This window comes from Schistocerca cancellata, chromosome 2 (genome assembly GCF_023864275.1).
Source record: "Schistocerca cancellata isolate TAMUIC-IGC-003103 chromosome 2, iqSchCanc2.1, whole genome shotgun sequence".
NCBI lineage: Eukaryota > Metazoa > Arthropoda > Insecta > Orthoptera > Acrididae > Schistocerca > Schistocerca cancellata.
The window spans coordinates 103,062,859-103,090,439 of NC_064627.1; the positions used below are offsets into that span (position 1 = coordinate 103,062,859).

Genomic DNA, 27,581 nt, shown 5'->3' on the forward strand with positions numbered 1-27,581 from the left:
AAAGGTTTTGCTTTGAACTGTAGTTGCTGTGTCATCTGCATAAATAAGTGTTCATGCTCCTGGGTTGATTGGTTGGTCGTTTCTGTAGATGGTGTACAGCAGGGGCGCCAACACACTAACCTGAGTAAGATCATTCCTTAAGGTCTTCCATCGGCTCTTTTTATAATGTAGAGTGACAAAAAACGTCCTGTTTTGCGGCAAACACGTGATAAACTGTGCTAAATGGTAGTCTTTTCTTATTGAACATACCTTTCTGATCGACTTCCTGTGGATAAAGGTGTCATACGCTGCTGACAGATCTGTGAATGCCACTCCTGTTAGTTGTCCTCTTTTGTATCTGAGTCACATTAAGGATTTGACCATAGCATGACTTCCCTGGGTGGAAATCTTACTGCTCATTTATAAGGTTTTTATCAACGTGTTGTGAAATGTGAGTGAGGGTCAGCCGTGCCAAGACTTTAAAAGCTGGTAAAGAAGAGAAACTGGCCGATAATGTTGAGGATCCGTTGGTTCTTTTCCAGACTTCAGAAGTGCTACAGATTTGTTTTGTGTTCTTGGGGTTCCCATATTTTTAACCACTACCTGTATGTACTGGTTGTCTGCGATATTGTAGAAGTCCCATACCATTCCCGACCCAGCACTGGCTGGATAAAGGGCGTCGGGCAGGAAGGAAGGAAGAACGCCACATTCGTATTTAACATTACACAAGAAGGAGCGTCGTCATCAGATACTGGATCCAGGAATGTCCGTAGTTTAAATCAGAGCTAACGTTGGCTGTAAGAACTGCTACATAAATAAGAGAACAAAAACAGATGATTTGTATAAGACAGCGAGTGAAGCCAAGCCACCTGACAGTGTACGAAAGTAAAAAATAGATTTCAGCCATAGCTGTTGAGGAATCTCTTCTCAGACCACCGTGTTCATTTTTACCACGGTCATCACAAAATGGTTCAAATGGCTCTTAGCGCTATGGGACTTAACTGCTGAGGTCATCAGTCCCCTAGAACTTCGAACTACTTAAACCGAACTAACCTAAGGACATCACACACATCCATGCCCGAGGCAGGATTCAAACCTGCGACCGTAGCGGTCGCGCGGTTCCAGACGGTCATCACAGTAATAGGCCCTGCTATGATAGGTTTTCCGGAGTAGCATGCTACGGTGAGCATGGCGGAAGCTTCATTGCTCCGATCTGGCGCAATCGAAATTTCGTGGAATGCTAAGTGGGGCTGTAACAAGGGACGGAGGGGGTGGGAGGGCTTTAGCAAACGTTTATCGTTGGTTGTTGGAGCAACGAAGCGTTCCAAGAGTCGTCAGATGCGTGTACCCGTAGTCGTATATCGGCGACATAAATCTGCTGTAGAATTATGGAACACGTTTAGTGGTTGCGTATTACGACCTTTTTGATAGCCCCAAATAACGTTTATAGGAATCGGCATAAGGCCCAAAATAACCTTTATACGAATCTGTGTGGATTTCGCAAACGGCACTCCTGTAAAACTCTGCACGCTGCGTCACCCTTGAGTCCAGTAGGCAGGAGGTAGCGAATCCTAGGGTTCGGTATTTGTTGACATCCGGCATGCATTCAGTACAGTCCCTCACTGTCGCTGGATTAATAAAATACGAACTTGTGAAATGTCCACAACAAGCAACCGCACGCTGATGTCGGAACAAGAAGCCATGTGGGAGACTTCCTGGTTCGTTCTTTCTTCCAGAATATCCGCAACTGTAATAATTAACTGGAAACGAATTACAGCATCAGCTGCAATTTTATTTGCTAGCATCACGACCAGTTTTAGGCCACGAAGGCTGTTAGCAAGCGGTTATATGATTAATGTGAAAAAGGTACAAATGCAATAAGTTGTATGAAAAGAAAGCGACAAACGTCATCAGCAGACGACAGTATAGTAAAATGAATAATGACGTACAACAGGTCGTCCAATATTAAGTTCTAGGTAACATGTACAGGGTGTCCCAGGAGGAACGGTCAGTATTCAAGAGTATGATCATTCGAAGCAAATAAGTCTAGTTAATGTACGCTCTGCGGGCCGCGGTGGCCGAGCGGTTCTAGGCCCTTCAGTCCGGAACCGCGCGACTGCTACGGTCGCAGCTTCGAATCCTGCCTCGGGCATGGATGTGTGTGATGTCCTTAGGTTAGTTAGGTTTAAGTAGTTCTAAGTTCTACGTGACTGATGACCTCAGATGTTGAGTCCCATAGTGCTCAGAGCCATTTAACCATTTAATATACGCTCTAAAATGCGTACCTGAAGAGCTATGAACACTTGTTCATTGGAAGAGGTGTGCTTCACAGTAACGAAGATGAACAGGTGCTCATAGCTCTTAGGTATGTACTTTAGAGCCCATAATCATCTTGTGGTGCATTTCTTCTTGTTGTCTCCGTGCTTGCTAAGAAAATGGGATGAGAAGTTCCGCCTTATGCAAGATACCTTTTTTCTTTTGTTTCACCCATACATGTTTCAGCACTTTCGTGCTATCATCAGTGGGTTCTATTTTTATTTTTAACTTACATTATGTTTTTGTCCTCTTGTTTTGGTAGCTGTTACGCTACACAATGTACAACATGTCATAGTTTTGAAGTTGTGGTACGTTTTCCTGTTTTGTTGGCGAAGTAAATAGGCTTACTTCTTTGCCTGTGTTCGCGTGGCAATGCAGTTTTTCGATTACTCAAAACAACACGTAATGGCAGCGAAAACTCCGCCTATGTTTTGAGTAATCGAAAAAAATGGCTCTGAGCACTATCGGACTTAACATCTTAGGTCATCAGTCCCCTAGAACTTAGAACTACTTAAACCTAACTAACCTAAAGACATCACACACATCCATGCCCGAGGCAGGATTCGAACCTGCGACCGTAGAAGTCCCGCCGTTCCGGACTGCAGCGCCTAGAACCGCAAGACCACCGCGGCCGGCTGAGTAATCGAAAAACTGCATTGCCACGCGAACACAGGCAAAGAAGTAAGCCTATTTACTTCGCAAACGAAACAGGAAAACGCACCAAAATTTCAAAACTATGACATGTTGTATATTGTGTAGCATAACAGCTACCAAAACAAGAGGACAATAACATAATGTAAGTTAAAAATAAAAATAGAACCCACTGATGATAGCACAAAAGTGCTGAAACATGTATGGGTGAAACAAAAGAAAAAAGGTATCTTGCATAAGGCGGAACTTCTCATCCCATTTTAGAGCCCATATTTACTATTTTTTTTCATATTACGTTCTACCAAAATATGGAAAGCAAAGTGCTTGCAGTAGAAGAGATTTGCTTCACAGTATCGAAGATGTGAAATAATGCTCACAACTCTTGAGGTATGCATTTTAAAGCCAATGTTTACAAAACTTTTTGCTTCGAATGGTCGTGCCTGTCATATCATTGAATAGTCACCATTCCTCATGGGACACTCTGTGTAACATACGACCTTAGGAGCCTAGCATGAACGTACATAGATGCAGTGTAATGAGGCATATGGAGAGGAAGTGCTTGAATAGGGGAGGGGTTGCAGAGGGCAGGGAAGTCGGACAGGGGAAACAAACAATAGTGACGTAAGTATAATGCTTTAAAAGTAAAACAAAATACAGAAATACATACCGTTTAAAAGATTTACGCATACATGTACGAGACAACATCGTAAAAAGAACTGTTCTGAAACAGTAAAGACAGTACATGATCAGCGTATCTCGGCAAAAAAATGTGAAGAATGGAAAACCAAACTGCCAACGGAATAAGCAAATGCTTATAAATTGTATGTACTTCTGTATTTTGTTTTATCTTTAAATCATTGTACTAGCGTAATTATTAATAGTTTCCCCCGTCCAGCGCTTAGTCCGGAGCCGCGCGACTGCTACGGTCGGAGATTCGAATCCTGCCTCGGGCATGGATTTGTGTGATGTCCTTAGGTTAGTTAGGTTTAAGTAGTTCTAAGTTCTAGGGGACTGATGACCATAGATGTTAAGTCCCATAGAGCCATTTGAACCATTTCCCCCGTCCACGTTCCCCACACTGTACAGCCCCTCCCTCTTGGACGAGTTACTACACATCATCATACATTTTGTGTGTGTGTGTGTGTGTGTTGTCCTTAGTGTAAGTCAGATGAAGTAGTGCGTAAGCTTAGGGACCGATGACCTCAGCAGTTTGGTCCCATAAGACCTTACCACAAATTTCCAATTTACTATTCTGTCTTGTTTTGATGATCTTTATTGTTACTTTCGTTTTCATTCAATGTATTACATTTGTACTTTTTTAACATGATCAGGTAATAATTTGAAAATGGCCTTCGTCGTTGAAACCGGTCGTGGTGATAGAACATAAAATTGCAACTTGCGCTGTAATTCGTTTCCAATTCCTAGTTCTTGTTAGCAACACGTGGAAAGTACACTATCTAATCAAACGTAATAGGACATTTGTATGTAATGCGGAACTGACCACCGATGCCACGATAGGCGGACCCGCCAGTATAAAAGCAGGCGGGGAGTACTGTGTTGCCAATAATTAGTAAAGGCAGATTGGATCAGTCTGGAGAGCTCAGCGACGTCGAGCGTGGGTAGTCATTGGATGTCACCGAGCTATCAAACCTGTCAGGGATAATGCAAATCTTGCAAAGTTACCAAGTATACTGTTGGTGATGTGATGGTGAAGTGGAAACACGAAAGGACGACCACAGCTAAAGCATAACCAGACTGACTTCGTGTTCTGACGGACAGAGCCTGTCGAGAATTGCGAAGGGAGATTGTAAAAAAATCGCGTGAGATCAGTGGGAGGGACCACTCGTGTGTTCCACATTGCTACCAGCAGTCCAGCTAGTACAGTGCTTCCCAAGCTTTCTTAGACCCACGAGGGGGCGAGCTGATGACGCCTCTGCACGATGTCAGGAATCATCTGGAAGCGCTCATGGCGCTAAGAAAACATGATTATTCAGTGAATCGTTCATTGTGACAACTTTACAAAGGGTGGTGCACTGTTGGCCGTCGTTGCCTCCTGCACTGGCCACGAACAGACTCTTCCGTCCTTGCGCCTGCATCATAGCGAGACGTCGTTCCTCTTGCGTCGATACGGATGCTTAGCCCAGCTTGGTACAGCGTGGATGGCAGCTACCGGCTGATGGAGTGTACTAGATCCCACTGCGCGCCTCTTCTTCCTTGGACCACCCCATCTGCGGTGTGGTGTAGGCGTCAGGCGTTGAACACTGTACTGCCGGCCTGGTCCTCGTCTTCCGTCCCACGCTCAGAGAGTACAGCACCTGGTACTGCACTGGTGCTGGTAGTTCATCAGCTCTCCCATCAGTAGTGGTTGATGTAAATTTGGAAATTTGTGGTACGGTCTTACGGGACCAAACTGCTGAGGTCATCGGTTCCTAAGCCTAAACGATACTTAATCTAACTTATGCTATGGACGACACACGCACACACACCAGTGCCCGGGAGAGTACTCGAACCTCCGACGGTGGAGGGGGGGGGGAGAGGTGGGGGGAGCCGCACGGACCGTGACAAGGCGCCTAAGACCACGCAGCTACCCCGCGCGGCTGTGGGTGGTGTGACACAGCGTGAAGTTCGTCAGCGGAGTTCAGCTCTGCGGCACTCCGCGGCTGGCTGGTACTGCGCTGGTTGACCTGAGACAGGACTTAACGTGGTCATGGAGCGGAATGTCGTCGACACCGACTTCATCGTTCCCATTGATCTGAACTGTTCTCTTCTACTTGGAGCTGGGGCTCCGGTATTTAAAGAGCTCTCTGTAGTTCTGTGACGTGCGGTTTACTAGCGATAACCGCATGTGGCCTCGTTATTCTGCTACCCTTGCTCTAATTCTCTCTTAGCAGCTAGTTAAATTCGTCTGTGAGTGTTTTCCCTAGCCGTGGCTATTGCTTCTTGCGGCGTTCCGCCGAGCGAACGAGCATGCGTGTTATTCTGCTTAGTCGCTGTCCTCTGTTTTCCACCTGCGTGTGCTCTCTCTCACTCAGCTAGTGCAGAGTGGTGGATTGTGCTGCCCGTCTGTCTTGCATCGCCGTGCTTCCTGGTCCGCCGCTAATCGCAGCGTAACTCAAGGTGCTTGATCCCCCTAAAAATTTTATAGCTTCGAATCCGTATTACTCTATGCTGTTACAGACCATTACCCATGAGTGCAATCAAACATTAGCTAGTATCCCCGCCCCCTCCCTTCTGTTGCACGCCACGCCCCACCCCCGTCCCGTCCCCCACATTATCACCTACTTTTAACACCTAACTTAACTGTAGAATGAAAGATTTTTTTCTTGGAGCACTTTTATTTTTAAAATAATAAAAAATGAATGATATTTAGTTTCTGTGTGTGTGTGTGTGTGTGTGTGTGTGTGTGTGTGTGTGTGTGTTGCTAGAATGAATGACGAAGAAACGTGTGATGCATCGCAAGTGCTACCCACGAGTCCCTAACTATCCACAGTGAGGGTGCACACTTGTTATAAAACATACTTCACCTGCATTATTCCTCTCCATTGCGGCATTTGCTTGACCTGCACACAGCAACCCCATTTAAAATCAACCAAGTTAAAATGGTGCGCTATACTTACTGCTCGTAAATCACGTGATTGCTGCATTCCTTACACCTGAACTGACAGAAATTGGAAGACTTCTCGCTGATAATCCTCTATGTCTGACCACAGCCAGTAATAGTATAGTTGTAATGATAATACGAGGATAAGTCAATTATTTTCCGCAATTTAGTTATATTTTTGTTTATTTTGGTAGTACTGTCGTTTTACGTTGATGACACTTGCTTTCTTTAGTTGTTGTTATATATTTGCAATTTTCAAGCTGCTAGGTTAGTTTCGTTATCGCTTCCGTGCTGTTAATCGTGGCTGCTCTGCTGTCTGTACCAAAGAAGAGCAACGTTCAGTGATCCGTGTTTTGTGGTCGGAAGGCATATCAGCGGCTGAAAATCACCGAAGACTTTCGGTACAGTACGGGAACGGGTGTTTTGCCACAACGGAGTATCTATGAATGGATTGAAAAATTCCGAAATGGTCGCACAAGTATTACGCACGATGAAGGAGCAGGACGACCGTTTACCGCCACAAAAGAAGAAACCATCAAGAGTTCACGTGAAACGATTCTCTTAGACAGACGTTTAACTATTGACGAAGTGTCACATCGTCTGCAAATTAGTCACGGTTCTGCCTACGAAATCGTCCACAACAGACTTGGGTTTTATAAAGTTTGTGCAGGATGGGTCCCAAAACAACTCACACAGTTGCATAAACAAACGCGCATGGACATCTGCAAAAAACATTTGGATCGCTATGGTAACGAAGGGGACAACTTCTTAGACAGTATAATTGCTGGTGACGAAACATGGATCTGTCATTACGAGCCGGAGAGTAAACGGCAGACTATGTAATGGAAACATCCAAATTCGCCGTGTAAGAAAATGTACAAGACCCAATCGTCCGCAGGAAAACTGATGCTTACGGTTTTTTTGGGACGCACAAGGTCCAGTACTGGAACATTATGGGGAAAGGGACAGAACAGTGAATAGTGTACGTTACACTGAGATGCTTACTGACAGGCTAAAGCCTGTAATTCGAAGCAAACACCGACTGTTACTGTCAAAAGGTGTGTTGTTGCACGACAATGCGCCCATCCGCATACTGCTGCCCACACTGCTGAAACGCTCCAGAAACTCAAATTTGAAGCACTGGATCATCCTCCATGTAGTCCCGATCTTGCCCCTTCTGGCTATCACTTGTTTGGTCCACTCAAACAGGCATTAAGGAGCCGTCGATTTGCCTCGGACGAAGCAGTGAACAGGGCGTATACAATTCGGGACAACCGGGAGATCCGGGAAAAACCCGCGAATTTTTGCACCCGGGAGAAAACCGGAAAAAACCCGGGAATATTTTAGAATTCCGGGAATTTTTCATTGCTTTCAGTTAAATTTTTGTAATTTTGACTGGTAAGAACCGATACTCTAACAAAGAATATTACTGTATCCCGCTACTGCAGAATAATACTTCAGCAATAAAACATGAACGAGTGAAAAAACGAAAATAAAAACTTAAACTGCAAAGTAAATGCGCCATATACATCAACAAAACAAAGTGCTCATACAAGGGTCTGCCAACAGCAAAATTTGTCAAAGGCTTTAGGAAGAATATGCAATGATTGGTAACAACAAATTGCCTCCGATGAGCGTGACGTCACTTTTTACATTAGATTCGTTTTAGCAGTTACAAGCGGAATCATGCGCATGCGCAGTTGAGTAGTACCTTCTCCAGCTTCTGGCTACAGAAATGTGGCTGTTGGCTGTGTAAGCAGCCGCAGGTTCGAATGTCTTGTTTCTTTTATGACCTAATGTAAGATCTTTTAATGTTTTGTACGTACGAACATACGGCTCCCTACCACATCGTAGCTGCGCAAGCGCCGTGACGCCTGTCATCTGGCGCTCTCTGGCAACTGCAGAAACGAATCTATTTCTAACAGGTCGCGGGAAAATATTCTGAATGGTGGTTTGAAAAGCGTTACTATCAAAGAAAATTTCCTTTTACGCAAGTTGAACTACGTACGAGAATGTTCGATGAATTTCTTAAATCAAAAAGCGTTTGACTCTCATTTAAAAATAAACTCTTTGATCATGAGCCATTTAGATGAATTTCGAGCCCAGAAGAACAGACATTTATATCGATATTAAAATTTTTAATGGCACATTTGTGTGAAATATCTTAAATTGTAATACGCACGTAAAAGACCAACATTATATGTGAAAGCTTAGCTTCTCTTCCAGCGTATTAATCTTATAGACCAATATTACAAGTGAAAGCTTTACTTTTCTTGTAGCAACACTATGTATGTTAATTTAAACCATTAACTTTTTCTGTTTGTGTGTTCGCGCTACTTAACAATGATGTTGCTATTGGCTGATTTCATCACGTGTCATAAGCTCTGAATACCTGGTATCATCCGCTGGTGAAAATCACGTGACATGAGCTATGACTGGCTTACAAAAGCGCACTTCAATGCTTCGGAAAGTAACATGCGCTTTTTGGTGGAATTGGAATTTATACTTTCGTAATACGAAAATATGCAGCGTACATGTTAATGCACATCAAAGATCTTTCCAAAACGTTTTTTTCCCCCTGTGTTTTGTTTTCCAAAGCGCCGGGAAATTGTACGCCCGTGTATAAAACCATAACCATTCAAAGGATGGATAATTTATACAGTTCCGAGAGAAAATGTACTGTCAGTTAACAGGGAAAAACTATGTTTTCACCCGGGAGAAAATGTATTTTTAACCTGGAAATCCGGGAGACATCCGGGAATTTTTTATCTTTGTCCGCGTATACACCCTGAGTGAAAGAAGCGGTCCATTGCTGGCTCGCAGCTCAACCGAGAAACGTTTTTTATGAGGGCATCAGGAAGCTTGTACAACGATGGACCAAGTTCGTAGGAACGCAAGGAGACTATGTCCAAAAATGATGTTCTTGTAAGTTTCCTATTTGATTACAATAAAATTTTGTAACTACTTTGCGGATAATAATTGACTTACCCTCATAATAATAATAATAATAATAATAATAATAATAACAATATTGTGTACCAGCACTGTAGTAGCCCTTATGTAGTTATTGATGTGTCGTCCTGTCAATTAATTCATTTACGTGTTTCGAAGCAAGTAATGAACCAATTTCTGGACTGCTGGAGGTAATATCTACAAATTGGAGAAGACATTTTCGTGAGATACTCGTATTTCGCATTTGTTATGTATATGTCTCACTTTTATGATCAGTGATGTACGGGACAAAGCACAGCATGTGTGTATAGTGGGTGGACTATGTGAGGAACCTGTAGCCTCCATCGCGTTAATGCTGCTAACTGAGGTACAGTAATTATTGATAACTTCTTGTTGTTGTGGTCTCCGGCCAAGAGACAGACGTCGGATCAACTACTTAATTTTCTCTGCCACAGTGCTCTTCGAAAGAACCTGTCATTTCGAATTCTGTAATCATTTTCTCCGGACACGTAGCAGACATCGTACCAATGGTTTTTTTCCACACCCATGAGTGTCCAGAAGTGCTGCACAGTTTCCTTTCTTGTAATAAGAGCTTTACCAGTAGCGCGGATCCTTCATTTAGACAGTCCTGATGGGCATGTAGGACGCAAACTGTGGAACAGCTGCGTGTCGTGCGTCTGTTGGTATGCATATTCTGACGCTGGCAACGTCATCTATTGGACAAACTTTCGTTGATTTTTACTTTTTTGATCCAGAACGTTTCCACTTGCATCAGCAATATTCTGTGCAAATTTGACGTCATTCTCGTCAATTGTTCTCTTTCTATAGCGTTTTAAAAATGGAAATTTAATTACGAAAAGAAAAATCGGAGTAGGTATTAAAATCCATGGAGAAGAAATAAAAACTTTGAGGTTCGCCGATGACATTGTAATTCTGTCAGAGACAGCAAAGGCCTTGGAAGAACAGTTGAATGGAATGGACAGTGTCTTGAAAGGAGGATATAAGATGAACATCAACAAAAGCAAAACGAGGATAATGGAATGTAGTAGAATTATGTCGGGTGATGCTGAGGGAATTAGATTAGGAAATGAGACACTTAAAGTAGTAAAGGAGTTTTGCTATTTGGGGAGCAAAATAACTGATGATGGTCGAAGTAGAGAGGATGTAAGATGTAGACTGGCAATGGCAAGGAAAGCGTTTCTGAAGAAGAGAAATTTGTTAACATCGAGTATAGATTTAAGTGTCAGGAAGTCATTTCTGAAAGTATTTGTATGGAGTGTAGCCGTGTATGGAAGTGAAACATGGACGGTAAATAGTTTGGACAAGAAGAGAATAGAAGCTTTCGAAATGTGGTGCTACAGAAGAACGCTGAAGATTAGATGGGTAGATCACATAACTAATGAGGAAGTATTGAATAGGATTGGGGAGAAGAGAAGTTTGTGGCACAACTTGACCAGAAGAAGGGATCGGTTGGTAGGACATGTTCTGAGGCATCAAGGGATCACCAATTTAGTATTGGAGAGCAGCGTGAAGGGTAAAAATCGTAGGGGGAGACCAAGAGATGAATACACTAACCAGATTCAGAAGGATGTAGGTTGCAGTAGGTACTGGGAGATGAAGAAGCTTGCACAGGATAGAGTAGCATGGAGAGCTGCATCAAACCAGTCTCAGGACTGAAGACCACAACAACAACAACAATTACGAACACCTGTACGATCAATAGATTAAGAGGATTTTAATTAATTGTGGTCTCAGTGTTAGCTCGGCTCGCGTGAGCGTTAATGTAGGCGTCTAGATAAATGTCGAGCCTGGTTTGAATTGTCGTGCGACAGCATGCCCCACCTACATAGAGGGCAGTCATATACAAAGAGAAACTTCTGGCATAATTATGATGGATGCCAGCTCATGCTGACAGGCGTTGTATAGCGTGTGGTTGATAAATGTTTCCTGGAAATTTAATTCCGTTGAGTGTAATAACGACACATCATCTACTTTTTACAAAAGAACCTGTAGCTATCTTTCGTGTGATTCAGATCACATGTGTTCTTAGCGTCGTAGGAAAAATATGCATCGTTCTGCTTAAGAAATGTCTCTTATTGTTATTAAACATTCCTTAACTCTTTGGTGGAATGATTATATGGGCTATCACTGTGAGCTTTTGTGAGCAACACATCACTTGTTTATCTATTTTCGGAAATAATCGCTGTGATGTTTTAGCTGAAATGGCATGTATCAAGAATACATCATTCTCGAAAGTATGGTAAGTGGAATTTGTATTCATAGTATTATGGAAGTGTTACTGTATTTCACGAATTGCTGGTTCACTGGTTCATCTAGTGTTTTCTTCGTGTTTTATAATATTCATGTCTATGGAATGTGCTAAATTAACGAGTTTAAGGTATTTAGGACGCAGTGATCTCTACATATTGATGAAAGTTGTCAGTTCTTCGTGACATGTTCGAAAGAACGGACACCACGCATTCATATAATCTGAATGGCCTAGCCGGGCAATGGATCCACCTTCTTGGGTGCAGATGCAGAAATACGTCTGTCTGACCTCCTGTCGGAATCTCAGAGAGCGACTGTGGAGGGAATGTACAGCGACTGCGGATAGGCGGCGCTCGATGGGAGTGTGGATCGGCCGTGAGGCGTGCAGAGGTAGTCCGCGCAGTTGGGATAACGTCGTGTCCCGTATGGCGCAGTGCTTAACGCACCTGCCTAGTAAGCAGCAGATCCCGGGTTCGAATTCCGGTCCGGTACACATTTTCACATGCCGCCGCTGATTCCGCGTCATGTCCTGATGCAGCAGACAGCAGTGATCATTTTTCTACCCCACACCATTTTAATTTACATACAGTGAACCCTGTTATGCCCCTTTCTGGAAGAAGCGAAGTGTCACGTAAAAAATATGTTTGTCTTTTTTGTACCATTGACGACATTGTTTGTAATTCAGTCGGAAACAATAATCAGGCTATGTGATTTTCTCTGTTATCAGCAACCGTCTTTCCCCGCGTTCAGCGCACAGTTGAAGGATGCGATGAACCAACTGGGAGGCGAGGTGTTTATCAAAACCAACTGGAGCGCTCCGAAGGTAACCACATACCGAAGAACTTTGTAGATTTTCTCCACAATCAGCGTATGTGTAACCATATTACTCACGGTAACTGTTGTTTCAGGATGCAAAATGGATAGCAACGAATAAGTCGCTTAAATGTCGGAGACTGGAAGAAATATATTTACTGCTCAAAAGTTCCGACTTTGTTGCCAACGATCTCAGCTATCAACTTGAGGTATGGAAAAGAAGACTGGACTTGTTGTATTACACACAGTGTAATGAAACTCCCTGTACAGGCTTTGAGGACAGGTTTCTTACACCAAAACAAGAAAATAACGTCTAGTAAACATGGGCTGTGAAATGCATACCTTAAGAGCTATAAACACTTGTTCAGTAGGAGAGATGTTTTTCACAGTAGCGAAGATAAACAAGTCATATAACATTTTCACTACGAAGACAATACTGTCTCGGAATGTTGCCTGTCCAAAGGGCTGGCTTATTACGCCACTATTAAGTACTTGACTTGTTTGTCCCCGACCTCCACTATAACTTCAAAGAGTATAGGGCGTTCTCCTTTACACATAAACATGCTCTCATCAGATAAATGCCTCAACAGATTCAGAAAATGGAATTGGTCACAGGTGATCGCTTGAAGTTCTAGATGGAAAGGCAAACCCAGAAGGCTGTCGCTCACTCCATCGGTATTGTTGGCGTCCCAACACGACACACGCCAACACGAAGGCCGCAACCAAATGAATGTAGGCCGATGTCTTTCCTCGGCTCTGCGCCCGCAACCCGCTGCATTGGCTGGCAATCTGGTAGAGACCTCCTTCCGCAGAACAGAGCGCCCTCTGTCTCCCGCGCCCTCACTAACCTCCCTACCGTTGAGATTTTTAAAAATATCGGGAATCCGATTTATCGACATTTAAAAAATGCTATCGGAGCTCGACAAACCGAAAAAATTAACTACATATGAACGAAAAAAATCGATATATCAGCCTATAAAAATAAGCTGGGTGCCTGGTTACCCACTTACAGCAAGAATTGAAAGAAAACAATACGCGTTCGCGCTTGGCGATAACCACTTCGCTAACAATCGTATCTGCATGTAAGTGGCGCAAAAAAAAGGTGTCCGATAGGTCCGTCGTTCGGATTTGTCACATATCGGATTTTTCTGGAACTTCTGTGTTTCCTTTTTTTTTATCTCTGCAAACGCCAGTGATGTAGCAGCTGTAGTGTCAAAATTGCGTGGTGAAGCTAGACGTTGCAGTTTCTGTGGGTAGCGCCAAGCGCCGATATCGTAAACATATCCACGCACGCATCTCCGCCTACCGCAAAACCAATCTTGTCATTTAGATTATGGCCCCCATTTTTCAGCAACTGTTTTTGAAGAATACAAATGTGAAAAAATAGAATACTAGTTGCGTTAAAAGTTTTTTTTTTTTTTTTTTAACGCAGCTGGTGTGCTATTTCTCCACATCCTGAATCTTGTTATTCCATTCACAGCGCCACCCTGCGGTGCAACTGGACTTCCTCTCTGTGCCACTTATACTTCTTTCACACAGTCAGAGAAAGACTGGACATGATGCGAGATCAAAAAGTAATAAGTGAAAGTCAAATTATGTTCTACTACTATTTCGAAAGGACGATTTCATATGTTTACCGACAATTGCGAAAAAAAAAATACACACATCAAAAAAAGTTTTGCATCACCTCGGTTCCCAGAACTCCTTAAGACAAACGTTGACTGTGGATATTGTATCACAGACACAGTCCCTCTGACTGTTTAGAGATGTTTCTAAACCCGCCCAGCCGGTCAGAGTGGCCGAGCGGTTAAAGGCGCTACAGTCTGGAACCGCACGACCGCTACGGTCGCAGGTTCGAATCCTGCCTCGGGCATGGATGTGTGTGATGTCCTTAGGTTAGTTAGGTTTAAGTAGTTCTAAGTTCTAGGGGACTTATAACCACAGCAGTTGAGTCCTATAGTGCTCAGAGCCATTTAAACCCGCCCAAAGATGTAAACAACCATCCACGAGGAGCGCCTACTAGACGGAGGGGGTCCGACAGCCGTTCAGTTCCAGTCATTCCACCAGGAAGGTGGCTAGTGTTGTCCGTAGTTCAACCATGACCAGACGGTCTGTGCCGCGGTTCGATCGCGTCCGCATTGTTACTTTGTGCCAGGAAAGACTCTCAACAAGGGAAGTGACCAGGCATCTCGGAAATAACCAAAGCGATGTTGTTGGGACATGGAGGAGATACAGAGAGTCAGGAACTGTCGATGACATGCCTCGCTCAGGCTGCCCAAGGGCTGTTACTTCAGTGGACGACCGCTACTACGGATTATGGCTCGGAGGAACCCTGACAGCAACGCCACCATGTTGAATAATGCCTTCCGTGCAGCCACAGGACGTCGTGTTACGACTCAAACTGTGCGTAATAGGCTGCACGATGCGCAACTTCACTCCCGACGTCCATGGCGAGATCCATCTTTGCAACCACGACACCATGCAGCGCGGTACAGATGGGCCCAACAACATGCCGAATGGACCGCTCAGGACTGGCATCACGTTCTCTTCAACGATGAGTGTCGCATATGCCTTCAACGAGACAATCGTCGGAGACGTGTTTGGAGGCAACCCGGTCAGGCTGAACGCCTTAGACACACTGTCCAGCGAGTGCAGCAAGATGGGCTTCACTGCTGTTTTGGGGTGGCATTATGTGGGGCCCACTTCCACTGCTGGTGGTCCTGGAAGGCGCCGTAACGGCTGTGCGATACGTGAATGCCATCTTCCGATCGATAGTGCAACCATATCTACAACATATTGGCGAGGCATTCGTCTTCATGGACAACAATTCGCACCCCCATCGTGCACATCTTGTGAATGACTTCCTTCAAGATAACGACATCGCTCTACTAGAGTGGCCAGCATGTTCTCGAGGCATGAACCCTATCGATCATGCCAGGGATAGATTGAAAAGGGCTGTTCATGGACGACGTGACCCACCAACCACTCTGAGGGATCTACACCGAATGCCCGTTGGGGAGTGGGACAATCTGGACCAATAGTGCCTTGATGAACTTGTGGATAGTATGCCACGACGTGTACAGACATGCATCAATGCAAGAGGACGTGCTCCTGGGTATCAGAGGTACCAGTTTGTACAGCAATCCGAACCATCACCTCTGAAGGTCTCACTGTATGGTGGTACAACATGCAATATGTGGTTTTCACGAGCAATAAAAAGGACGGAAATGATGTTTATGTCCATCTCTGTTACAATTTTCTGTACAGGTTCCGGAACTCTCGGAACTGAGGTGATGCAAAACTTTATTTGATGTATTTATTATAAAATAAAAATATCGGCACTCTATATTGCCGTTTCGGTATCGATATATCGGTAAAAGAATACCGACAATATACTGTATATGTCGATATCTTTTGGAAAAATATCGATGTATTGTTATTTTATCTACACGCGTACTCGCTACGACTCGTACCTCCTGCACCCTCTCTCGAACTTCTCCCCTGTTGCGGCCAGCGAAACTCTCCAAAGATCAGGAACAAGTCCACGACCGATATATCGAATCGAGCGTCACGGCTCTGTGAAGAATCTGAACGAATTCAACATCAGTTTCCGATGTCTTCGGTCTGACAAGAATCTTGCTTCATCACAACAATGCACTTCCACACACAACTCTCAGAATCCGGAAACACATAGCCATATTTTACAGGACATGATTGCCTCATCCATTGTACATTTCATACCTGGCGTCCTCGGACTTCTATCTGTTTCGGTCATTTAAGGGTTCCGTAGGTGGGACACACTTTGAAGATGATGAGAGTATAATTCATACAATAAACAACAGCGCCACGAGTACAAGAGAAGAGCTTTTACTAAAGGGAAGACATGCTCTACATAAGGCTGAGGTCAGGCCATAGAACATGGTAGACACTGTGTAGGAAAACAGTGTACGTAAAAGAAATTTTGATTGATACTGTCACCTAATTGTAACTCTTAGGAACAAGTATGTTGCAAGGAAAATAAAATGGGGCTTTATTAACTGAACGACCTTTGTTCAAATAAGTTTTCACGTGTTTTCTCATGTTGACAATATACCAAGTTTTTAAATATACTTGAAAGCGGTTGCATGTGCTCTGGTCTGGTAAAGTGATAGTGTGTGAAGTGTAACATGTGCTGAAATTACAGGATGGACAAAGCAGCGGTGGCAGTGGTTATTACGTAGTGCTAAAGCAGTGGAAAGACATCCATCCAGGAACGGAATACAGATGCTTCGTTATCCAAAACCAGCTGATCGGTAGGTTATCTACGAAATTACATGATCATACATTAAAATGGTATATATGTATGTCGTATATATTTATCGCAAGTTACAAGTGAGATATCGATTGTGTATAGTCGTGATATCTCTGATAAAACATATTTCCACTTACATGCGTAATCGAACCAGAAAACGTGTGATTTTTCAAATCATCTATATTTGTACATAAATGTCTTATCTGTACTTGAAATATAATATAAAAGAGTAAACTGTTTCATTGTTTCAGCAATTTCACAGCGAGACTGTACTTCGTACTATGAGCACATTCAAAAATTGAAGTTCGAAATACTGGACGATTTAGTCCAGTTTTACAGAAGAAATATACATAAGAAGGCACCACTGGAAACTTGTAAGTGTTTCAGCCATATATTTATGTTCTTGTATACAGTCTATACATTGTTAAGTATAACATTAGATTATTCTAACACGTAGGGGCTACTTTTTGACTTACGTTTCGTCATTAACGAAATGTACTAACCATATTGCGCTGTTCAATTTCGGCATAATTCACCTGTAAGATCAAGTAAGGAAGATCTCCAGGTCCTGACATTTATCGAGGGATCTTGCAGGATGAAGCTCCTCAGAAAGTACCTTTTTTTTAATTTTCGTTCTTCAGGACTTACTTTTTATGAGCATATGCCGCAGATCTGGTAAACAGAATGAGCAATATATATTAACACAGAAAGTGATAAAGACGCAACATATCCCAAGAGGTACGGATATTGAACAATGTAGTTAAAGCCCAGGAGAGGCTTCTGTGTGACGGTTTTTTGGGCTCACAGAGAGCTTCACCGGCTGTCAGTTTGAATTCAGAATGATGAAATATGTTGATGACGTCAGTAACGGGGCTTTACGTGTAGAGATCGACACATCTAGGAAGTGTACTGTAGTTTTAATGGTGGACATTGGAGGCTCCTTGGATAACCTTTGGTGGCCTACAGTTTTCTCCCAGCTAAGCGATATCATGGTTAGGTTGATGTCCTGATATTTTGCATTAGGAAACGCTAAATGCGACAGGATAATAACACATTTTACAGCATTGTGTTCTGAGTACAGTGGAGGAACAGTTCGGAGATGGTGCATGTTTGTATCAGTACGACAGTGCACCCTATCACAAAGCGACAGCTATTCCTGAAATGTACTGGGCTGCCCAGAGTCCCGATACGAACCGAAAGGAACAGCTGTGGAATGAGTTAGAACGTCGATTTCTCTCCAGACCTTCAGCATCCAACATCACTACCTTCTCTGCTTTCAGCTCTTGGGGAAGAATGGGCTGACACTTCTCCACAAACATTCAGACGCCTTATTGAGAGTGTACGGAGCAGATCTCAAGCCGTCATAATGGGTGGGCACCTTCTTTTAATGCTGGTAGAACCCCCCTTCTCCCCCACCCCACTTGTGCTGAACCTTCAGAAATATCTCAGTTTAGCCAATGAGACCGTAGAGGATGGTATAAGAGGCGTGCAGTGTGACTGGCCGTGCTTTTCCAGCCGAGTTTTGCGGGGAGTAAGACGCTTAGTCCTCGGCTAACTTAGTGAGTTGTCGTGCAGGGTTCCTTGTAACTGTCTCTGGAAGTTTATGTCCAGTATCAGCGCCGTCGAGATCTCTGTAAAGTGCAATTCTGCTCCCTGTGATTCTAAGTGATGAAGCGGGAAGCTATGTTATTCGGAGTAACGTTGAAATAGAGATACCATTATGATTTATTTATTTGCTAAACCTCGTAAAATGATAATATCGACACAGTTAATAATGGTTGACTGAAAAGTAACAATTTCCTCAGAGCATGGTCTTACCATTAACAACGAGGGTTGGAACTTTAATAGTGGCAACTATTTATTTACAGCTCGTACAAAATAAATACGTTTTTCAAAGTTTTGCTGACCTTCTAAGTAGTCACCAGCATTATGTGTAACCCGTTGCCAGCGATGTGGAAGTCGTATCAGTCGAATCAGTAACAGCTTGCACTGTACGTGCTTGAGCATTGTCCTGCATAATGATGGTCAGGTCCCGCGGAAAGTGTCACCACTTCTGTCTCTAAGCTGGCCGTAGGTTGTGTTACAAAACTGAACAGCACAGAGACTGAAGTGATAACACTTTCTGCTGGACCTGACCATCATTTTGTAGGACAATGCTCAAGCACGTACGGAGCAAGCTGTTACTGATTTGTTTGACTGATGGGGCTGCTAAGTGCTATACCACCTATTGCACTCCCCTGACTTAAGCCCTCGTACGTTCAACTCGATTTCTAAACTGAAGGAAACGCTTCACGGCATTCGCTTCAGAACTGCTACAAATGTCAGTTGAATGTCAGTAAAACTTTGAAACACGTATCTATTTTGTACGAGCTGTAAATAAATAGTTGCCCCTATTAAAGTTCCAACCCTCTTAGATCGGAATGATCCTATCGGCGACTAGCGACTGTGGCGCGCAGCCTGTACCCCGCACTTACACTCGTGATATTTCGTACCCGTTCGTAATTTTCGTTAGCTTAAACAATTCATTTAGTTATTAAGATCATCGATTTCTGGCGTTGTAATATTGTTGTAAGAAAGTACTTGTGACCTATAGGCTTCTCCTAATATCTGTATTGGAAGAAGCGGCTTTTATTAGTAAATATTTATCAGGCAAGATTACTTGTTTTGCGCCACCTTAACTGTGCTTTCCCTGTGTACCTCGCTGCTGGCGTAACGGTCTTTCTCATGTCTAGCAACAGCGCCTCACAGTACCTTACACTGGCAACGTCATTCAGTCCACCGGCTCCTTCAGGCAGCGTGGGAACTTAAATCTTACTGCCGCTAGTGTGAGTTCTGTAGTAACGCTTTACTCACTGAATGCTTCATAATGTCGTGCAGACGCGATACAAAATTGTAAAACTGGAGAATAAGGAAATAAAATGTGGATTGAACAGACGAGGTACCTAACAGTGTCTACTAATGGATAGTGTTTGTGGCATTAGATGTATAGGCACATATCACGCAATGCCTTTAAATTATGGACTCATTGTTTTTACGCACGGAGCCTGTGTCCAGCAGCTTCCCAAATGGGCTTTGTGACCTAGCTGGAAGATGCTATTGCTGCCACATAGTCCGCAGTTGTAATGGTGCCCTCTATGTTGCGATGGAAACCCATATTAATATCGCATTTTCATGATAATTCCCTCAACGGTATGTGTCGTGGCTCGGCGCATGTTTCGAGCAGACAGCCGTTCTGTTGGGCGACGGCGCATCCGGGCACGATCATTAACCTCGGTCGCAGGTTCGAATCCTGCCTCGGGCATGGATGTGTGTGATGTCCTTAGGTTAGTTAGGTTTAAGTAGTTCTAAGTTCTAGGGGACTGATGAGCTCAGATGTTAAGTCCCATAGTGCTCAGAGCCATTTGAACCATATGTTGTTGTTATTCTGAGTGTTTATAACATTCAGCTCGCATTTACAGTCAATATTCCCACAAAATATCTTTTGTTGTTATGTAATTAAAGCTTAAAAATCGTTAGATATCAAGATTTGCTCACGTGGTCGAAAATGCTGTGTTATTGGCTAAAGCTCTGGGGACATGACAGACAAGGAGCAAGACCTGTTTACAGGAGTGTTAGTCGAAGTCATTGCTCATGCTGCACACTCTGCTAACCACTTTCTATGCCCTTGGATGAAAATTACTTAATTTCGCACTTTCAAGTGTTAACTTGTCAAGCTCTGCAGATTGTTTTCATAGTCCTTGTTCTTGCTTGGCCCATCGTATTGTTGTCCTGCAAATAATCACCAGCGGCTGACCGGCCCATCTACAACTGCACCGTACAACTTTGTCCTCTCTATTCAGTACTCTTATCTCAGTTGTAAAAACTGTAAAATATACACTCACTACAATATTATCTCTTATTTATATTTCATATATCTTCAGTACCTAAGTCTGCATAATCTGTGAATAGTGAACATAAACAAGAGCAAGCTGAATACACATACATATCTCCGCCACTTCTGGTAAGAAACAATTGATATCGTAAGACGGCGTCAATATTTGTGCGCGATTTATTAGAATACGAGGTATTTTCATAAAATTCCGGAACATTAGTGATTTCGCGCCAGCTGTGTTGGACCGAAAAGCGGTTGACTTTTCTGCACACTCCAGTGTTTAATGTGTAACTACCGGGAGTTTCGTAGTTGTGTCTGTTAGTGTTCAGTGTTGTATTGAGTAGAACGTTGTATCGCGCAGATTGTGAATTTCGAGATGGCAGGGTTTGAGGAGCATCACGTGTGCATTAAATTTTACGCGAAACTCAAGAAAACCTTTATGAGTATTTCGAAGGAGACAATGCACAATAAGTGAAAGGAAAGCGTAGACAAAGTTCCGGATTTTTTTTGAACAGACCTCGTACTCGCAAGCGGTTACGGCTACACGAGAGTTTTTTTCACTCGCACTTGTGTCGGAATTCACGCCGTCGATATAGATCACAGTTTGTTGAATGGGGCAGGCCACACGACGCATTTCCGCGCTGTGTGCGCTTGCGGGCTGCAGCGTTCACGAAGCTGTAACACACCGGAATGCATTTTTGTTCTCCGTTTTTTTGCACGCTGCGTGGTAGTTGGCACTAGCGACATGTGAGGGAAGCGCGCTGCGCTTTTATGGTCTGCCTATAAACTGAAGAGCGAGTAGTGCTCGGGAAGTGGTCTTTTCAGGAAGAAAGACGGTACGGGATGACTGAAGGGTCTGTTACCTGTCTAGCAGCGCAGTGAGAATACCGTGTGTTACTCGTGATGAATAACAGCAAGGAAGTTGCGGTTATATGTCAACACTACGTAACAATAGATGAAGCAGTATCGGAAATTACATTTATTATCTATAAAAGTTAAGCTATCACAACAGTTTGTCTAAGAGATGAATTTTGAATGCACCTATAGTTTTTGGTAAAGTTATCTGGAGCATCGTGCGTGTGGTTAAACTCAAACTAAGAGAAGCTACTCTCAGTATTCATAGAAATGTGTTGTGCCTCACATCTGGTTGAAGGCAAGTATTAAACAATATAATGAGTTGATTAAATGAATCGTTCTTATTTCGTCAGTTACATATCAAACTGGAAGATGGGAGACACAAGATATTTCTGTGAATGGTGAGAGAAGCCTACCACAATCTGAGATATGTTACATGCATCATGCCCCACATAACAGTACCGAAAAGTTACAGCGCATTCAAAATTCATCCCATAGAGAAATTGTTGTCATACTTAAAGTATCTTAAATAAATAAATAAATACAATTTCTCATGCTGCTTTACCTACATATGACTGCAACGTGTTACGCGTTATTGATCAAGAGCAATGTATTCTTGAAGGATAAGAGTGAAAATGCTATCTGCTCATGTCCTGGTCCTCTTAAAGTTGCAGTGAGTTTTTCTTCTTCACTAATACGTTCACACATGGTTGTCTTACATTTATAAATTTTGTCTCTGACCATGCTCAAAAGCATTTCAAATGAGTTAATAGGTATCATGTAAAATGAAAAAAACTTGACGAGCTTTGCCTCCAATTTGTTGTATAGGAACACATACTTTCCTCTGTAGATCTCTCGCTTTATATCAGATGAATCCAGTATGTTCCTCATGCCACCGTTGCTGACGCCTATGAAAAAATGTCACAGCACAGAACGCAAGGACTGCATTCTTATTTATTGAAATTCCGCCTGTAAGTGATACTAACTGCGCACACTAAATGTTGGCGCACCTTGCACCGACTCAGTTGTGACTGGCCTTCCCTTGGCTTCACACTGCGCGATAACAGCGGCCGTGTAGCTGCGCGCGTAGCTTGAAAGAAGGGCCAGACCTTGCGTGAAAAACACGCGCCACTGGCCGTAGCCAACGTGGCTACTCTTGTCTCTCACCGGATATGTACGTTTTAATAATACTACGAGACCGCAGTCAGAAGTGTCACATTCAGCTTTGTCTACTGTTTCATGTGCGTCTTTAACCAGGAACGCGAAAGGAAACCAGTGAAGCAATTATTTTTCAAATCCAATTAAATATTCCTTTTATAACCACTATGCAATGTGGAAAATGTCTTGATTCTGTTTTTTTTAATGAATTTGATGCTTGGTACTTCTGAGCACTGCCACGATGTGATTTGGCCAAATTATGGCGAAACCTTCAATTTCGTGACTTTGTCAGGTGGTTGTGCTACTGTCTCGTCGTAGTTCTCCTCTTTCCTGAGATTTTATCAACTTGTCTGCGTGGCTAGTTTTCTTTGTAGCAAATGAGGGTGAGGAAACGCCGGTGGTATGCAGAGGGTGCGTCTCCCATCGCATAACATGTCCCAGGGTCCTCCAGTTGCTGTTTTCTCGAAGAAAGTCCCACTTATCCCTGTGCCACTTCTACTTGCTTCTCGCTCTTGGTTTATTGATTCTCAGCTACAGTCTGGTTTATCAGGTTTTTTCGTCTACGTCTATTCTCTCTCAGGACTCTTCCCAGGGTGACACATATAGGATGAAGGGACTGTTGATCTCGTGCTTTTGTCCCTTCAGTCCCATTAATCCAATCCTGGAGACCGCTGAGGTCCTTAAGGACGATGAATCTAGCGACCCTAAAGCCACCGATTTCGTAGACCGCTACGGTCGCAGGCTCGAATCCTGCCTCGGGCATGGATGTGTGTGATGTCGTTGGGTTAGTTAGGTTTAAGTAGTTCCAAGTTCTAGGGGACTGGTGACCTCAGATGTTAAGTCCTATAGTGCTCAGAGCCATTTGAATCATTTCGTGGACAGTCATGGGATCCCGATCAACGAGAGTGCCAGTATCGTGGAACGATAAACGGGACTCTAGATAAGCGATGATCCTGCCGCAGTCGAATGCCGACATAATGATGGTAAACATTATTCCCTCGTAAACAAAATTGTGAATGAGGATCCCACTCAATAACTTTCCGTAAGTACAGAATGCTAATGGTCTTACTCTTATCCACTCCATACAGTTGCGCTGGAATGCTGATCATTTGCATATCCAAGCGTAAAGTACACATGATATCATTTTGGCGTTTGTTGCCTACCATCTCCATGAGGTTGCAATTTTGACTGCCAGCGCGGTATAATGTGTTACACCATTAAAATGGTCACATTTATCACTACTTATAGGCTGGCTGAAGAACAGACACTTGGCCGCAGCCAACCTGTCACCCATACAGGAATGAAGTATGCGATAGATCAAGAAGAAAATCAAAACAGAAAAGAACACTGTGGACAGGTTTATATTTTTATGAGTGCATGGTGTCTGTTCCGGCGGTCACCTTCGAAAGAACAGACACCCTGCATTCATACGCTCATGCTCATAAATTAATTGCAAAAAAAAATTGCCCGTTCAAATGGCTCTGAGCACTATGGGACTTAACATCGGAGGCTATTAGTCCCCTAGAACTTAGAACTACTTGAACCTAACTAACCTAAGGACACACATCCATGCCCGAGGCAGGATTCGAACCTGCGACCGTAGCAGTCGTGCGGTTCCGGACTGAAGCGCCTAGAACCGATCGGCCACCGCGGCCGGCGATAACTGCAGGATGTGGTGCAACACGACGTGGCACAACACAAAACTGGCGCTAATGGCTTAGGCACATAGGGAACACACACGACACAGATCCTCAAGTCCACGGTATTGGTGATAAGTTGAGAAAACCATCCCGAAACACATGTGCTACAAAACGCCACTGTTTCCTGAGCATGTAACAACGGGTTGCCTTACTCCGGATCAGGTGGCCGAGCAGCTGCTGGGGTATAGCCTCCCATTCTTGCACCAGTGCCTGTCGGAGCTCCTGAAGTGTCCTAGGGGTGTGAAGACGTGCAGCGATACGTCGACCGAGAGCATCCCAGACGTGCTCGATGGGGTTTAGGTCTGGAGAACGGGCAGCCCACTCCATTCGCCTGATATCTTCTGTTTCAAGGTACTCCTTTACGATGGCAGCTCGGTGGCGTGGCGTCGTGCGCTATCATTCATCAGGAGGAAGGTGGGACCCACTGCACCCATGAAAAGGCGGACATATTGGTGTAAAATGGCGTCCCGATACACCTGACCTGTTACAGTTCCTCTGTCAAAGACATGCAGGGGTGTACTTGCACCAATCATAATCCCACCCAACACCATCAAACCACGACCTCCATACAGGTCTCTTTCAAGGACATTTAGGGTTGGTATCTGGTTCCTGGTTCACGCCAGATGAAAACCCGGCGAGAATCACTATACCTGGACTCGTCCGTAAACATAACCTGGGACAACTCTTCCAATGCCCATGTACTGTGTTCTTGACACCAGGCTTTACGGGCTCTCCTGTGACCAGGGGTCAGTGGAATGCACATTGCAGGTCTCCTGGCGAGTAAATCATAGCTGTTCAGTCGTCTGTAGACTGTGTGTCTGGAGACAACTGTTCCAGTGGCTGCGGTAACGTCCTGAGCAAGGTTACCTGCAGTACTCTGTGGCCGTCTGCGGGCACTGATGGTGAGATATCGGTCTTCTTGTGGCGTTGTACACTGTGAACGTCCAGTACTGTAGCGCCTGGACACGTTTCCTGTCTGCTGGAATCGTTGCCATAATCTTGACATCACACTTTGTGGCATGCGGAGGGCCCGTGCTACGACCTGCTGTGTTTGACCATCCTCCAGTCGCCCTAGTATTCTACCCCTCATAACGTCATCAGTATGTGTTCTTTGAGCCATTTTCAACACACAGTCACCATTAGCACGTCTGAAAATGTCTGCAAACTTACTCGCTGCACCGTACACTGTAATGCACCAACACACCTCTGCGTATGTGGACTGCTGCCAGCGCCACCGCGCGACGACCGCAGGTCAAATGCACCGCATGGTCATACCCCGAGGTGATTTAAACGCGCAAACCGTCCACCAGAGCGTTGTTTCACCATGTATCAGCATTATCCTTAATTTATGAGCATGAATGCATAAACGATTCACCTCGATGGCCAATGAATCCGCAATATTCAGTGTGGATGCACACTTCGTTCGATCTCCAGCGGGAATTTAAAATTAGCGAACATGGAGCAGACGGACGGAGATTGCAGATAGGTGACGCTAGATGGGAGTGTGGGTCAGCTGGGGAGCGTGCCAGGTAGTCCGCGCATTTGCGATAAACACTGTGTCCGGGCGGCGCAGTGGTTAATGCTGCCTAGTAAGCAACAGGTTCCGGGTTTGAGTCCCTGTCAGACACACGTTTTCGCTCGTCGTCTCGATCCAGTTGCTATTATTAATTCCTTCCCTTCCATTTCCTTTCCCTTCTCCCCCTTCCACCTCCGATTTATATGTAATGGAGCGTGGTTTGGTCGGTGTGCAGACACGCTGGACGTGGTGCGAGAGGGCCGCGGCAGGGTGACGCTGCTGGACGTGGGCCCGCTGACCGAGCGGTCGGCCAAGACGCCGCTGTTCACGTGGCCGGAGCTGCAGGAGCTGCTGGCCGCGCGCTCGCCCCCGCAGCCGGCGTCTGCGGGCGGCGCCGAGGCGGCGGCGGCGTCTGGGGCGGCGGAGACGCCCGCCTTCGACCCCGAGTTCCGCTTCCTGGGCGAGGACCCTGGACTGCAGCCCAACCAGTGCCAGCACTTCGGCGTTCCTTTCGAGGTGTCTGACCTGTGCAGCATGCAGGAGTCCATGTCCATCATCGAGCACATTACCGAGGTAGGTTACTCACATCTGAATGGCAGGAAATCAGAAAAATGGCAATCACGAAAAGTAATCTGGAGTGTGCTCTCTGTCAAACAGTAAAGCGAATGTTACCATTTTCTCTCCGTTGCGCCGTTGCTCTCTTATCATTTCTCAAAGACTCAGGCTGCTCCCCTTTTCGTTACCTGTGTTCCCATCACTTTCATCTCTCTCTCCTTCTTGCACTTCATCTATTACGTCCATTTTTGCTGCCAGTACCCTCGGTTTAAATCCATCTGGCAGTAATCAGGCGGTTTATGTAGGTAAGATGTACAACCAGTCGTTTTTTGAATGTCAGACGAATTATTGTGCCAATAACTACACTATTGTTTACAAAAAGTGAAACACTCGTAAGGGAAACTCGCCATCGCATCCCTCTCAGGTTTAGTCGTATAATGGCCTAGTGAATGCTAAAAGAGTTACTTTTGTGGATTATATTATATTACCTATTCATTTAACGTGACTGTAAAGAAATAAAAATATATACAGAAAAACTGACCACAAATCAAGAATGAAGACAGGAAGAACGTGTACTGAACTGTGAAAAAAGAAGCAAAATAGGAACAGTGAACGGTCCTAACTCAAGATGTATAACACCGAGTGGATTGCAAGAACTACGGTGTCGTTGTTGTGTGGTCACGGTGTTGGCTTGCAAAGCGGGAGATCCGTGTTCAAATCTTCCTCGTATGCCATTTTTTTCATAAAATTATGAACTTTCCGTCCGTTCATTCACGTGTGTGTCCTCCTCCTGTAGTCTTGGCAATTGTCATACTATGCATTGATTGCAGAATATGAGTCGCAAGTAAATGTGATGAATAGTTAGAGCAGGCGAAATGCCGCATACACCTCACAGAAATGAAAACAACAAATGACAGGAATTAAAGACTCAAAACTTCCAAAACAGAACGCAATTGTCGTAACATGTGATACTTTTATAGAACAAATAAGAGGCACGTATGTACGTGAGTACGTCTGCCTGGAGGTCCCTTCCTTACAATACGTTGTTGTATTCG

At 44.2% G+C, this 27,581-nt stretch overlaps 1 protein-coding gene across 1 annotated transcript in view; it reads left to right on the forward strand.

Annotated features, from left to right (window-relative positions):
- The window catches only part of LOC126161366 (cell division cycle protein 123 homolog), a 127,029-nt gene that overhangs the window by 85,004 nt on the left and 14,444 nt on the right, over window positions 1-27,581 (forward strand). The window contains exons 3-7 of the mRNA XM_049917136.1: window positions 12,495-12,590; window positions 12,676-12,789; window positions 16,764-16,872; window positions 17,123-17,245; window positions 26,207-26,544. Coding sequence (XP_049773093.1) covers window positions 12,495-12,590; window positions 12,676-12,789; window positions 16,764-16,872; window positions 17,123-17,245; window positions 26,207-26,544 — 780 coding nt within the window. The remainder of the gene's footprint in view (window positions 1-12,494; window positions 12,591-12,675; window positions 12,790-16,763; window positions 16,873-17,122; window positions 17,246-26,206; window positions 26,545-27,581) is intronic.